Source organism: Eulemur rufifrons, chromosome 12 (assembly GCF_041146395.1).
Source record: "Eulemur rufifrons isolate Redbay chromosome 12, OSU_ERuf_1, whole genome shotgun sequence".
Classification (NCBI taxonomy): Eukaryota; Metazoa; Chordata; class Mammalia; order Primates; family Lemuridae; genus Eulemur; species Eulemur rufifrons.
In genome coordinates, this window is record NC_090994.1 from 2,801,672 (window position 1) to 2,817,452 (window position 15,781).

General features: G+C 46.0%; 3 protein-coding genes across 3 annotated transcripts; all 3 read right to left on the reverse strand.

Annotated features, from left to right (window-relative positions):
* Positions 1-445: 445 nt before the first annotated feature.
* Positions 446-2,486, reverse strand: LOC138393558 (sperm-associated antigen 11B-like). The gene is made up of 3 exons (XM_069484772.1): positions 2,426-2,486; positions 1,804-1,938; positions 446-579 (listed from the first exon to the last, which is right to left on the reverse strand). The coding sequence occupies exons 1-3, from the start codon at positions 2,484-2,486 to the stop codon at positions 446-448; spliced, it is 330 nt and encodes a 109-aa protein (XP_069340873.1).
* A 5,221-nt stretch (positions 2,487-7,707) lies between these two features.
* On the reverse strand, positions 7,708-9,912 carry LOC138393691 (beta-defensin 104A-like). Its single transcript, XM_069485071.1, has 2 exons — positions 9,855-9,912; positions 7,708-7,868 (listed from the first exon to the last, which is right to left on the reverse strand). Exons 1-2 carry the CDS (start codon positions 9,910-9,912, stop codon positions 7,708-7,710), a joined length of 219 nt encoding a protein of 72 aa, XP_069341172.1.
* Positions 9,913-12,096: 2,184 nt separating this feature from the next.
* Positions 12,097-14,714, reverse strand: LOC138393559 (beta-defensin 106A-like). Its single transcript, XM_069484773.1, has 2 exons — positions 14,666-14,714; positions 12,097-12,251 (listed from the first exon to the last, which is right to left on the reverse strand). The coding sequence occupies exons 1-2, from the start codon at positions 14,712-14,714 to the stop codon at positions 12,097-12,099; spliced, it is 204 nt and encodes a 67-aa protein (XP_069340874.1).
* Between the last annotated feature and the right edge of the window lie 1,067 nt (positions 14,715-15,781).

Consider the following 15,781-nt stretch of genomic DNA (forward strand, 5'->3'; position numbering starts at 1 on the left):
CTATCTTTTGTTTATCTGCTGCACACATTTGCCTAGGGTATATCCACATGGATATCGTATGTAGCATTTATTGTTTTTATTTGTTTAGATACTTGTCTCCCCACATATATGATTCATGTTTCCAATTGGCTTCATTTCTCATGCCTAGGACAAAAGTAGGTTTTCAAGAAATATTTGTTAAATAAAAGAATAAATTATTTGAATGCTTTCCTATGACATTTTATTACATACACATCTACCAGCATAAGCTAAGTCACTTTCTATAAGATCGCGGTAGCATTTTTGTCATTTATTTTGCCACGATAAAATGTTTAGACTGTCTGGCACGAATGGTAACTTCAGTTCCTCCCTGCTCAGAAACTTCTCAGAAATCCGGGACTGATAATAGCATCGTGGCCTAGGAGTACAGGCAGGTGGTCGAGCTTGGGCTTCTGCGTCAGCAACATCAGCTCCTACGTAAACAGCAGGCATCTTTCTTTTTAGAGCAGTAGCCTACTTGTGTTTCCATATAGTTACAAAATTCTTGACAGTAGCCTTCACTTCTCTTGCAGTTGACAACATAGAAATTTGGTTCAGGTTCTGTATGAAGAAATACCCAACATTAGCCTCTTAAAACGAGCTCAAGAATCAAACAGTAAATTTAAAAAACAACAAAATGAAAACTACAAAAAAATAAAAGAAAAGAAAAAAGAATCAAACAGTGGTCACTTTAGCCCTTAGGAATATGGTAGGATGGCAACGGATAGGAAACACCTTTCTGTAGCTCAAAGTTTTAAGGTGTTTGTTCTTTTTTTTTTTTTCCTAATCCTGCGACAGATAATCTAGTTCTGAACTATAACATCCACACCAGATAGATAGCTCTGCTCCTTCTAAGTCTCTTCTAACCAAATGGGAATAACAATCCTGTCTCATAGAAGTGCTGTTAGACCAAATGGCGCTTGCCCGGTGCTGGGCCTGTTCCTGTCTGCGGTGCAATAATGGCTTTTTCTTTCCCCTTCCCTTGGGCGGAGGACGAGACGAGTGAGTCCTCTGTGACGAGGGCAGCTGTGCAGGGATGGGATATTGGACGGGCTGCTGCAGGAAGCCACACTGCTGGGACTTCATCTGCTGGTTTCGCCAGCGATCGGCCAGCACGCTCTCGTCCTCCGGGCACTTGCCACCGAGCTTCTGACCCGGTCTCTCCTGTTTCAGGTCGGCAGTGAGTTCGGGATTAAGGACGCATCTTGGAAACTGCATCTCCTCCAGCGCTGTGGATAGGAAGCTGGCCCTGGACGGGGTTTGGGGCAGACCAGGAGCCTGGCCCTGTTCAGCGAAGTCCAGAAGAGCGTCCGTGGGCTCGTTGCCCTTTGTCCTCCCCTGTGCTCCTCCTCGCCCAGCAGACGGACAGCACAGCCTGTTCTCTGCCCGCATCTCCAGGGAGCATTCCCTGACCCTCATTTGGCAGCCACATTTGGAAGGTAGTCAGTGAATTGTGTGGAGTGACTGAGCCCCGAAGCCCAGGGAGCGGGGGCTCCGGCCTGGCAGGAGGAGAATGTTCTTCCAGGGCCTCCCCCAGCTGCTGTGTTTGGGCGAAGTCAGGGATTGCAGACACGGCCTCAGGGAAGCTGCGTCTCGGCCCCGGGACGCCCTCAGTGGTGCAGCCCAGAAGACGCGTCAGACCCACGGGGTCCCGACAGGCAGGGAAGCCCGGGCCACCCACACCGGCTTCCCCCAGCACCTGCCTGCCCAGCCACCTTCCCTGTACTCCTTCCCTCCGCATCTCCCGGGGGATGAACTTGTCACACGCTTCGGTGACCGACTTACCCTCGTAAGGCGGGGTACGCGGCGGTAAGACGTAGCGTTTTACTTGGCGGTGTGACGAGTGACCAGGCGACCCTTCCGCGAGTTCTCTGGGCCCCGCAGTGCCTGAGAGGTTAACATAGCGGGTTCCGGACGGTCCTGTTGAAGCATAAACACCAGCACGGCAAGTTCGGAGCTCTCCGTGCGGCGGACCCGTGAAGACGCGGCACCTGCGCTCGTGGGGCTGAGCGCACGCGGGCGAGGGGACAGGCAGCGGGCGGGGGCCGGTGCCACTCGCGTGCGCGTGTGTGGAGAGAGCAGGTGCGTGGCGTGTGAGACGCGTGTGCGGTCAGCAGGGAGCCTGGGTCCCTCATCAGAGCCAAGCTGAGCATCTCTTGAGCTCCCCTAAAAGCCAGTGTCCCTCTCTGGAAGGGGCAGGGGAAAGTTAAAAGGACAAGGAAACGGCGTCGGGGAGGGACCCTCTCCGTGGGGAAGCCAGTGAGCTCAGAGGCTCCTGCCCAGGAGCACCATCCGGAACATGTGCCGCCCGACGTCCTCTCTCCCTGCCCAGCCTGGACTCCCATTCCCAAAACGCCCACTGCAGAGGGGTCCTGGCACCCAGGCCCAGGCCACCTTTCTCTTTTACCTGGAAACAGCAGGGCCACAAGGAGAAGGCTGGCAGAGGGAGGGAGAGATGGCTGCTTCATGTCTGCTGCGGGACCGCAGCCGGGAAGGGCGCAGGGTGCGCAGGCCCAGGGCTCCTTTATGGGGCTGGGCCGGGCGAGTGGGCCCGGGGCGTGGGCGGAGCCGCGTTCCAGTGACGGCTCATCCTGGGGGACACAGGTCAAGGCGGTAGCGTCCCACTGCTGCAGGGACAGACGCTCGAGCGGTACTTCTCAGAAAGTAAATAACATGCCTGGATGCCTTACGTGGGTTTGGCGATTAAGAAAGAACAGGGGGAGAGAAAGAGAAGAGTAGCAGGAAGATGAAAGGTCTGGAGAAGCAGAACAAATGGGTCATTTTCATAAAATCACCAGTTTCCTCAAGCGCTTCTCAGTAGCCCGGTATTCATTAAACAATGACTTAAGTAAAGCTGCCCATAGCGCTTCTATTCTGTCTGCTGAACATGCTTATTTCAGTGCAAAAAAAGTCATCAAACCTCCCAGGTAGGACTTGGTTTCAGAAACTGTCATTTCCTGTCATTCCTTGTGGCCTGCTAAAAGCCACATCTATCCTGAAGGGAGGCGGAAGGCAATGGCAGAACCCATTACAGAATATGCTAATCGTTGGTTCAAACTCTTTTTTTTGGTCCATGCAACTTATAAAAAATATTTTTTTAAGCTGCTTAGTATGTGGGATCTTGATTTACTTGAAGCAAATAGGTGAGCTACAGTAAAATGAAAGAGACTCCTTTGACAGAAAAGATGATCTGCAACCCCCATCCCTGAAGGATCTTATGGGAAAATGCAAAAGTGTGTGTGTGTGTGATATTTTCAACACCGGAACATCCTCTTTCTTGTCTCCCAAGTGGCATCCTGTTAAATCTTGGAAAATATAAATGTGAGAATGGAAACCATACTGGAGCCCAGTTTGGACGCAGAGGTATTCTGTGGTATCAAATGTGGATTCTCCTACTGCATTTTCAAATGACCCAGTGGAACTTTCTGTGGATGAGGCTCACAGAAGAACGAAGCAAAGGTTCTATGTAGATCTTCTTATTCTTGAAATTTAGGTTGTAACATGCTCACAAATCCACCGGGACTGCTAGGACCTCATTTACATAGGCACAGATCCCCCTCCAGGGAAAAGAACTTGATGTATGGAAAAGATAGACACAGATATTAAAGCCCTCTTTGGAAAAGAAGTGGGGAAGAATTGCACGACAGGAGAGAAAACAGCTTTTGGATAGTGATAAAGGGATTGGCTTAGAGAACTGCACAAAAATATTACTTGGTGTTTTTTTTTTTTCTTTCATACAAGGAATCACAAAATGAATTGTGTCTTCAGAAGGCAATTTGATCTGTAATGCCTTCAGCCATCCTAAGAGCACTCTTAAGAAAGTATGTAAAAGAACACTGGAAATCTTCTTACATGGGTTCTGAGGAATAAATATCTTTTCTGGGTAATAAAACTCTTAAAAACCTACATTGTTATCATTTTAAATAAATCTGTGGAGGCTGTCAATGCTGACACAATAATCATAAAACTTTAGAACTGAGAAACGTCTTAGAGACCCAGCCACTGTTTTAAGAAGAAACCAAGGATGGGTGAAAAGGTGACGTGTGCGTACGTGTGAGTTCAAGACTGAAGATCTGGCCCCGGCTGTGTGCACGCTAAGGTAACAGAACGGACTGCAGGTAAAATAAAGACACACTCAGAGTTAAAGGGAAAGGAAGAAAATTCCTTTGGAAAAGAGTGGGAACTCTTGGTGGTCACAGACATAAGAAGAATATAATTTTTCACAGGAAGGGTATGTTTTCTCCCTGCTGCTTTTATTCTTTTTGCTTAATTTCTCACAACTGCAAAGCATTTCAACTCCTTCCCAGTCCTCCTAAGGTGATTACTTTTTCTCTTGGATTCAGCCGCAAAAGTAGCTCCACTGCCTCCCAAGGTCTGCTGCCCATGAGTCCACATCCGTCTTTCACTATATCACACTGGGAGGACTCAGGAATCTCACCCTGTCACCTGGGCTAGAGTGCAGTGGCATCATTGCAACCTGAAACTCCTGGGCTCAAGCAATCCTCCTGCCTCGGCCTCCCCAGTAGCTGGGAGTACAGGTGCACACTACCATGACCAGCTAATTTTTCTATTTTTTGTAGAGACGGGGTCTCACTCTTGCTCAGGCTGGTCTCAAACTCCTGAGCTCAAACAGTCCTCCCGCCTCGGCCTCCCAGAGTGCTAGGATTACAGGCATTAGCCACCTCACCCAACCTCTCACCTTCTTTTTCGTAGAGGGGCATCCGTGTCGATGTAAATGAGTCCTAGCAGTCCTTGTGGATTTGTTAACATATTACAGCCTAAAATTCAAGAAGAAGAAAATCCACATGGGAATCTCTGCTTTACTCTTCTGTGAGTCTCCTCCAGGGTAACTTTCTCTGGGTCACTGGGAATGTAGTAGAAGAGTTCAAGGCTGATTCTACAGCAACTTCTGAGCCCAGACTTGGCTGCCGTGTGGTTTCTTTCCTCACATTCATGTTTTCTGGGATTTAACGGGATATCACTTGGGAGGCAAGAAAGGGTTGAAAATCTCACCCCCTGCACATTTGCATTTTCCAGTAAGGGCCTGGGTGGTGGATCTGCTCACCCAGATATTTCCTTGCTCAATCTTCAATTTCTCTATGTCTCTTGTCTCTGTCTACTTCTGTCTCTGTCTCTCTCAAGTTCACATATTAAAAAATGCATAAATTATAAAATTAAAAATGTCCAAATAATCCTTCTTTCTGTTGATTTTCATCAGGCTAATTTCAAAGGGTTACTGATCTTCCATTGGGAACTGCAGCCTTCAGATCTGTAGCCGTTCTTCGGAGAAAGAACATAAGTAGCAATGCTATTGAATTTCTGATTGTGTAATGTAGTACATCAACTATCAATGCTAAACGCATTAACTGTTCATATTTCCTGCCAATTCTGGAAGCAACAAAATAGAGAAATGTACCTTTGTTCTTTTACTATTAAGCTATGATACTAAAATAGTCTAACTTTGTAATTCCCTTTAGTGCTGAGGGTAGCAGTTCATTAATATGACTGTGAATTGTCATCGGGGAAGTGCTGTTTTAGCGTCAGCCCCTTTAGAAAGTGAAAGGATGGAACATCGGGGCAGCAAGCAAAACTCAGGCTCTTCCGGGAAAGCCAGGCTACAAGGCCAGCCCAATTCTACCTGACAATGAGGTAGTTTTCCTTTCTGCATGTTGTTACCCCTCCAGCTGCTGGTGGCGCTGATTAAAGCCTGGAGGAATCCTTGCTCTGATCTTTGTTATATAGGGAAGTACAAGATGGCCTCTCTCTCGGCAACGTATTAAACTGAAATTTAAAAAAGAGACAAAAATAATTTTAATGTGGGGCTAGAAGTTGAGTCTGTGCTTGTAAGTATTGTTTAGTAAAGTGGCCGTATTGCAGAAGGGAAAATCAAGGCACAAACCAGTTAAGTAACCTTCGCAAGGCTACTGGCTGAGAGTAGGGCTGGGACCCCAGGCTCCCCGAATTTGATCGCGCCGTGCTGTGCGGGCTCTGATTTGCACCTGACTGTGGGGTTGCCTAAGGTCCTGGATGATGTTAGGAAAGCCCCTGGTCCCTCTCAGCCTTAACCTCCACACCTAAAAGGTGAGGATCATGTGGTTACTCTGCATCATTCAAGAGCTTATCGTGAGGATCAGAAGAAAGTATGTATTGACAGGACTTTGTAAAAGATGAAGAATAATGAAGGGCACCAACACAGCATAAGAAACAAGAAAGCAAGTGCCACATAGCCCTATAGCACATTCTGTGCTCTGCGTTTGGAGTGTTGCATCCTTGGGGGCTGTTTAACAGCTTCCTCCCATCGCTGTGATTGCAGTGCTGACATCTAGAGGCTGGCCCAGGTTTGCATTCCATTTTTGGCTCAGTATGTTAGAGTTAGGAGAGCAAGGAGACGACATCACCTATGCAACAGGTCTTGGAGACAAACAAATGCAGTGTGTGGACCTTTTAGGGCTCTGATTCTAAGAAAGCACCTCCTAAAAAGGCACTTGTGAAATAATCAGCATCATTTGAACACTGATTGGCTATTGCATTATGTTAAGGATCTAGCGTTGACTTTTTTCCAGGGATGACAATAGTATCTTGGTAATATTTTTAAAAACAGTCCTTTTCTCTGAGTTATACATTCCAAAGTACTCTCAGATGGGCATCCTTGAAATAAGTTATTATTCTTTGAAATAATCTAGGAGGAAGGAGATTCTCAAGGGATGAAACGAGATTAACTACACGTGGAATTCAGGTGAGAGCTACACGAAGGTTCATTATGCTGTTGTTGGCAAAGAGGGCACAGTCCGAAGGTGAGGTGAGGATGCTGCTGTACCACGCCTGGCAGCTCCTACGTGGCATTGCAGGTGGCCTTTCTTGCTTATTTTAAAACTACTAACATTCATTGGCTAGATCACTATTTCCCTATGTGTCTACAAAATGGTGATACTCCTCATTTGTTACCTGGGTTACTTTTGTAGAGAGAAGCTTTTCCTCATAAACCATTTAGTGACCCTGAAATATGACGTGACAGGGACAGGCAGGTCAAATGTTTCATTACTCCCCTTCCTTTAGCGGTTTCTAGGGTAAGGAGTCTGGATGTCGCCCACCCAGCACTGCCTCGCGCAGGGCTGCTCTCTTCTGCCCTCTGCTGGACGGGACGCCACACAGACACCCACGTGGTCAACCCCTTAAGTCATGGGGGAGTCCCCAACCTTGTCATCACACCTCATCTCTTTTGTTTTCCTCCTCCCACGTCTGTTTTGAAATATAGACCTTGTATTCCAAACAAGGTGCACTTAACATCGATTTATTTTCCATTTTAACTAACAAAAGACATATATAACTGTGGAGCAGAACTTCTGATCAGAAAAGAAAACCAGTATTATTAAGATAAATTGATATCATTCAAACCAAAACAAATGACGTTTTACTTAGGTTTATTGCTGGTTAGATATACATAATTTTTTTTTGTCCAGTTTTTAAGGTGTCGGAAATCACGCCTAACCTGCGTTGCCATCTTCCCTTATCTGCGACCCCAGAAGGCTGTGAGCTGTGCTCTGCCGCGACCCCTACGTCGCTTTGCGTTGAGTGGAAGCTCCGCAGACCTCGTTTGACGACTGGATTCTTGGTTGCACGGGGCACGCCCTGGCCGCAAGGCCTTGGGCAGAGAAGGCACAGAGGTCGTGCTTTAAGCACGGCTGCGTTTCAGTGTTTCGTGCTATGCAGTAAGCTGCTGCTCCACTTTTTCAAACAGCACGCAGAGGTGTTGGGACACCTTCCAATTCTGTATTCCTGGCTTTGACATTTCCTCCGGCAGCGAGCAGTACCATAGCCGCATATTCTGTCCACTTCAAATTCACTTCTCACTAGACAACAGGGTGAGTCACCACGGTTAATTGTGCCCCAGCACCAAAAGGCGGGACTGGCAGCAGGTTTCTTCGTGGGAGAGGTAGAGAACCCTGGAGCTGGGCGGCCCAGCTCTTCCCAACACCCCGACTCTCCTCCGCTTTCCTACCTGCCTGACTTGGCCCTCTGGTTCCCAACCAGCATGGCTTTCTTTCTTGAAAATAAAATCAGTCCACACACACCTCTTTTTTAAAATCCCTACAACAGTGTACCATTAGTTTTTGATTAAATCCAACCAAGCCCACTACCAGGGTTCCAAAGCTACCTTGACCTCACCCACCTCTGCCTGCTACTTTCTCCCAGATCTGTGGTCCCCCTCCCCCCAGCTCTGGGCCACACAGCAGGTGAGTAGTAGGTGAGTGAGCAAAGCTTCCTCTGTATTTACAGCCGCTCCCCATCACTCACATCACCATAAGATCAGTGGGGCATTAGATTCTCTTAGGAATATGAACCCTACTGTAAACTGTGCATGGAGGGATCTAAGTTGTGCTCCTTGTGAGAATCCAACACCTGATGATCTGAGGTGGAGCTGAGGTGGTGATGCTAGCGCTGGGGAGCGGCTGCAAATACAGATTATCATTAGCAGAGAGGTTTGACTGCACAATAAATACAATTTGCTTCAATCATCCTGAAACCATCCCCCTACAGAACAATTGTCTTCCATGAAACCAGTCCTTGGTGCCAAAAATTTTGGGGACCTCTGTCCCAGATCATCTTCCTGCTAAGGCCTTTTCTTAGCCCACACTGCAGAGGGCAGTCTGACCTGGCCCCCAGGGGATGGCTCCCATCTCTGCACGTCACTCCCTGGCCCTGGAGGGCCATCCGACTCAGGCTTTGTATCTTGACAGGTTCTCTGTCTTGTGATCATAGGTTGAGGGAAACCTGTCTCTTGATAAATAAATTATTATCATATTTTGACAAACCTGGAATATGCTGATAGCAGGATTTTATAGAAGCATCCATGAGAAATGACCCAGGAAGACAGGACAAGGAAGGAGTAAGCTAAACACATACCCTCTGAGAATAATGATTAACCCATGTGAATCACCGCAGAGACCCCATCGGGAAGAGGGGAAGGATGCACGTGGGGCTTCTGGGCTTCTTCAGAGCCTTGGAAAACTCAGGGAGCAGCTAGGGAGAGAGGATTGGGTGGGCTCTATGAATCCTAACAATTGGTTTGGTCCCAGCATGGCTACATGTGTTGAGCAACTTGGGGAAAATTACTTCCACTCACTATACTATTGGCTCAGCTTTTAAAAGGAGGGACTTAGGTTAGATGATCTCTCATATCCATTCCATATCCAATATTATAAAACTGTATGCTTCTTGGTACACAGATTAACATCGGAGTCAGAAGATTGCTGACATCTCAGTCTAACTGAAATTTCCTTAGCAGACTCCAAAGACACCTGCTATTTGCGTTGTTAATAAATTATGGTTTTGCCTACTAAATTCACTGCATTCCTTTTGATCCTAATCCTCTGACCTGATATGAAAAGTTGTAAAATTTAGAAGGACCCCTTTCCGTGCAGAGCAAAGCTGCTCAGAAGGAGGCAGATGGGAGAAGCCATCTCATTCCACAAAATCAATGAGGAATACCGGCAGCTGCCCTGCAGTGGAGTAAATGTGGCTGGTGGGTCCCCATCGCTAAGGAGTCCAAGAGGAACTGCCACCATGGGCAGCCAGGGGTCAGTGACATCTAAGAACCCTGATTTCTGCCTTTGTCTTCCTCCCTAGAGCCGTAGGCCTCACGGCTGGGAGGTGTGTGTGAGGGCTGCCACTGTGTTTTACTAATGGACCCAATGAAGACAAAGCGGTAAAGGCTGGGATGGAAGAAGGTTGCTGAATCCTTCAAGTTTTTTTTTTTTTTTTCCTAAATCAAGTTTTTCTCCCCACCTCTCATCCTTTGCCATGGTGTATATTTCCAGCTGAGGGCCTCTTTTTACCTGGAGGATCCTGGGAGAGCAGAAGAGAAATGGCCAAGAGCAGCACAGGGATCCTCATGGGGCGAGGGCTGCCGGACTGAGCAGGGGCAGGTCGGAGGGCATCACCCTGGGCAGGACAGGGCGGCTGTCTTTATGGGCAGTGCTGCTCCTGAGTACTGAAGCTTATCACAGGCCGGCGTTGCCTGGAGCACCAAGACGCAGGGTGAGGGGGCGGCGTTGAGGCATTAGAAGTTTGAGTTCAGCAGAGTTCAGGGCAGGGAGAGTGAGTGTCATGTGGGAAGCCCAAGTCACATTTGCCTCCCCATCTGAAACAAGAATTGGATTAGATGATCTCTGAGATAACCTTCGGCCTCGACATTCTGTGATTCTGGTGAAAGGACTTTCTGTTCTGTTTCAGTTAAACTGGTATGAAATTGTTCCAGGTGGGTATCAGTCAGGAGCTTCTTGTCGAAAATATTGGTGTAGGTAAGTGGGGCTAAAGTTCATCCCTCCCAAGATGCCTCTGGAATAAACTATAGGAATAAATAAACACGTAGTGTCAAAAAGAAGCATGGTGTGGGATGCGAGGAGGTCATGAATGCACGAGGGGTCTCAGCACACTTCTGGGACAGAAAGGGTGTGGGGTGAGAATGCCAATAAGTGACAATAGGGAATACTTTATGGTGGGCATCGTCAGTCATCAAAGGGGGCGATGTCTGGCCACAGAACAGCAGACTGGGTTGGAGCTCAGAACAAAAAAGGGGACAAGAGTGAGAAGAGAGGTTAAAAGGGGACGCCTTATTGAAATGCTGTATTTCTAACAATGGCACCAAATCACATGTGACCTTACTTACCTTTACCCTTCCAGAGAGCATATGCCTTTGGATGTAATCCCTGCCCCCACCCCAGGCAAAACAGACAGAACGTAGGCTCCCAGGATTTGCCCTTAGGGAAAACACCAGATAATTTATTTTAAGGAAAATTTATGAAGTATTTTAGAGGAGATGAAAATGTCCAGTTTTGAAAGTTGACATTCTAGAATAAGCTCTCCTCATTCTGGAACACAGGTTAGACAAAGCCCGGAAACAACACTTTGCTCCCACATCCTAAGCAAAACCAAGCCGTCAGTGTGTCCCGACCAGAGCTCCCACTTAGGTTCTCCTTACACAGTAACAGGACAGACAATCAGAGATCGCCACATGTCCCAGTTCTGGTCCTCCAAGAAGCAGATAGCAACATGAAGTAGAAAGGAAATGAATTTATTGGGGAATGCCTATGAAGGACAGAAGAGAATCGTGCTGACTGGAGAAAAAGCCAATCCAAAAAGGTTATATACTGTATAATTCCACTTATATGACATTTCTAGAAGGACAAAGCTATAGAAATAGAGAACAAGTTAATTTTCCCAGGGTAAAGAAGGAGGTGGAGGTGAGAGGGAAGTGGGTGTGGCTCTAAAAGGATAGCACAAGGAGCCCTTGTGATGAGGGAAATCCTCTGTATCAATGTCAATATCCTGGCTGTGATTTTCGCTATAGTTTTGCAAGATGTTGCTATTGAGAAAAATTTAGTAAAAGATCTGGGAATCTCTATGTATTATTTTTTTTGCAACTGCATGGGCATCGACAGTTATCTCAAAACAGAAAGTGTAATTAAGAAGTACTTTGTCAAAGGGTTATTGATTCTAAGAGGATTGAATACCTTGATCTCGAGGAATGAAGATGGAAGTAAGGCGAGGTTTCCATCCCAGGGGGGAACTACACTGGATCTTAAGCATTAGGAACATGACAGGAAATTCTTACTTAAACTAGATAATTGTCTTAGTTCATTCATGCTTCTATAACAAAATACCTTACTTACACTGGGTAATTTATAAACAATAAAAATTCTCTGCTCACAGTTCTTGTGGCTGGAAGGTCCATCCTTCCTTCCTGCCTTCCTTTCTTCTTCCTTCCTTTTTTCCTTCTTCTTCTTTTTCTCTCATCTCAACAGGTTGGTTAGGGCCAACTGCCTGTGTGCAAGCTAGAAGTTTGTTGATTTACATTCCCTATTTAAGAAAAATATCACATGACTTTGGAAGAATTTCTTTACTCCAAAATTATACAAAATAAGCCAGGGTGGTGGGACTCTAAAGATTAGGTAGTCACGTTCTCCCTTCCAAATGAAGCATTTGACAAACTGATCAAAGACAGCCATTTATTTTTATTAAAGTATAACAAGAAGAAGCTAGGTCATTGATGCTTCTCCCGGAAGCTCGTCTTCAAAATTAGTCATCTTCGTTATCGCTCCCACATGGCTGGTGAGGCACGCAGCAACTCAGGAACTTCGAGCAGAGAGCAACAAGTTCTTCATTTTTATGACAAAAATGTGTGCATTGCCCATTAAGCTTCTTGCATTTCTCACCAAAAAATTCATTCTTGGCTACACAAGGGAAGGAGCCACGTGGATTAATTCTCTTTCCAGACATGTCTAGATATCAGTTATGTAATGAGTTGGTGAAGATTTCTTTACAAGCTGTCACAGTGCCATACCCTGCAGTTAGAGGAGATGGCTGGGGAAATATTTCCTATTTGATATTTCTGTCTTTTTTTCCACCCAGGGTGAAATGCCTGGAAGAACAGATTTGTCTTCCAGCATTTGAGATTAGGCTGTGGGGGGGCTTTGGGAAACACACACTATCAAAATCTGTAGAGGTATTTATCAACTTGTTCCTACAAACACCTCCAGAGTCCATGAGTTCAGCAATGGACTCTCGAAGATCGCTACTTGCTGAGAGCAGAGCAAGAGCTGAGATTGGGGTGATGACTCAGACTGGATAAATACATAAAAAGGAAAAAAAAAATGTTTATTATTGTAGACAGAAAGTAAAGGAGCAGCCTGGAAAGGATTTCTTCTTCATATTCCATCAAAACACCAGCTGTAGACAGCAGGTGCTTTGGAGCGGGCAGGAGGAGTATGTTGGGAATGGTTCCTTAAGATTTTTCTAATATCATTTTGCACAGTCCTGGCCTCAGGACTTGATCAGTAGCAATAACAAGAGAAGTCTGCTTCAAATTAAGGACAGTCAACATATCTCATCAGAATCAACATTTTAGAGTTGCCTAATTTGGGTATATGTAATGAAGCTGTCAGATGTACAGAGATTGCATTTAACATCAAAATATAAAGGTGCCTAGCGGTACAGGAGCAACGTATGTAACCTGCAATTCTGTATCCCCCATAACAAGATGAAATAAAAAAAAAAAAAAAAGAAAGAAAATATAAAGGAAAACTGTATAAAAAAAAATAAAAAAAAAATAAAGGTGCCTAATTCATATCTATGTGAAACTTAACAACCAGATGGCTTAGTTCCAGCATATGCGCTAACCATTATTCAGGGTCAGTATCTCAGTTCAGAAGTATAAATGCCCCGCTGTTTCAAAGCTTAGTGAACCCTGGCTTCCACTGCAGCGGTCTATGTTCTTTCTGCCCTTCTGTCAATAATGTTGTGAGGCTATCTCGGGCCAGAGCTGCAGGACCTCACACTGACAAGAACCCTTGTACTGGATCCAATCCACAGGGATGACTCAGGCAGACTCAGGAAGTAAAGGGTGTTGGTGCCCACAGGCTTCCAACGGATCATCCCAGATGCCCATGTGGACTGTGTGTGTGTGTATGTGTGTGCGCATATGGTGCATTAATACGTTGGTTTCATTTAAATATCTTAAATAATTTTATAGTAAATAAATTTGTCTTGTGTTGACTCATAATGAGTGATCTGAAAAGGACAACTCTGGTCAGTTTCCAGTGTGTACGTCAACACCAGTGGGGTGGATGTAGCCGGGTTCACTGTAGGTCCTAGAGCCTCATATCCTCACACAGAATCTATTCACATGGGCTTGCCACAAAACAGCCGGTGTGAAATTTCTGAGCATTATTCCCGGGATAATGTATCACTAGCATCTGGCACAAATTTGGACTTTATCGTGGGTTCTGAGAAGCCCTTTCTTCAGCTCTCTGGTACTTTGGATGAGTATAGTCTTATGCCTTAACTGGAGGCACTGGAGTTTCCCAGGAGCAAGTGAAGAGAGCTCTGACATGGGGAGGGCATCTTAACTGCCTCTCACTGGGGCAAAGCAGAGTTGGCCTCCACTCCTGGCTTCGCCCTTGCCTGTCTGTATGACTCTGAGAAGCTGTTTAGCCCATCTGAGGTGCAATTTATGCATCTGCAAAATATATGTAAAATGGACGGTCCAAACCCAAAAAGATGCCCTGAATACCATTCAACGGAAGGTAGGAAAGAATTTTCCTTAAAGGCACTGGCTTGGAGAATTAAAGGCATTTTATGTGTAGTTTTTATCACAGCACGCAGTTTATGGTATGTAACTAAGGAACATCAGTGTAAGTTACACTGTTTCATCTGGTGCCCGCCGAGGTGAATGCATAGGTGTCTCTAAGCTCCATTCTTTTTCTCTCCCATCCTTTCCTTTCTTTGTCTCCCTTCCTTCTCTTAATCTCTACCATAACCATATCTTAAAAGGTCCTTAGACTGCTACCCTTGCTTTTAATTTTTTTCCCAGTTTTTTAGGGGGCACCAAAAGTTATCCTTCCTGGCCATCCTTTATTTCTTCAAAACTGTGACAGCCCCTCCCAGATAATAATGGAAAACGCAAGGGATTTATGGAAGAGGCATTAGGGTGGAAGTCTCCTCCTGCAGCAAATGGTCCCCTTCACGGCCACCGTTTCAAGGGTGCCTTTGCACGCCAGGGTTGGTCACGCCTGGACGCTCACTGAGGTCGACCCTCCCTCTGGAACACCACCTCTGCTCCCCTTCCCTGTCAACATACACATGTTACCTGGGGCCACAAAGAGGAGAAAAGCAGAGAGAAAGATGAAAGTCCTCATGACTGGAGGGTCTTGAGAGAGCAGCACAGTGTCCATGAGAAAGGGCCATGAACACCCACATTTATACGTTTCTCCAGAACAAATGACATCTTGATCAGTGAGGCTTGTCAGGGTTGAGAGTCTTTCCATGCTCTGCTGAGTAGAGCCCACAAACCTCAGTGGGTGTCACTCCATCCACAGCGTACCGTCTTGCTGACTTTGGCAAGTTCCCAAGAAGGAACATCGGGATGACAGTTTGGATTTCTAAACCTGGCCGTGCTCCTTAGCATCGGTTAATCTTATGAAATACCCTGGGAAGCACGTACCATTTTGTATCTTTATTTTAAGGATTAGGAAACTGAAGTTCAACAAATCAAGCAACCTATCCAAGGTCATACACTTGCTAAGTCCATCTCTCTGACTTCGTAGTCTTAACATTTTCTAATTATTCTGTTTTGCATTCTAGGAATGAAGAACAGAAATAGAGGCAACTTATTGGGGGGGGGGGGCGGAGTGATGTGAATATGACTTTTGATGCCCATGTTTTTAATGAATTGAAAAGATGTGGCAATCACGGCTTTCCTCTCTGAAGTGACGTTGTCACAGGCCCAGGGATTCAGAGGTAATTTGAAAAATGACTGTTCCCCCTCCCTTTCTCCCTGTGGTATTTCTGAACAACAAAAATGAAAGCTAGGAAAAGAAGAATCCACATTGATTGAGCTTTTAAGGGTACCAGGCCCCCGAGGCATGCCACATGTTCAAAACACTTTTGCATCATAATCGTGCTAGATAGATCCTTACAACAACCTTGAGAGGCTGCAGAATTTGTGAGTTTCTTCTTATTTGCATCCAGAAAATGGAAGCTGGAAGAGATGGAGTCATTAGCTCCTTATCCCTGGGTGACTACGGCAGCCCCGTGAATAACCCCTGGTCTCCCGACTCCCAGCCTGGGGTTCTCACGACACCAGTTAAACTCCCCCGAATGTACGGCTTCATGGGCGTCCAGGGCCATTATCCATGATATCAGCCCTTGATCCTGAGAAATGGGGCATATAATTGTGCTTCCTTTATTGATTCACTTCACTGAC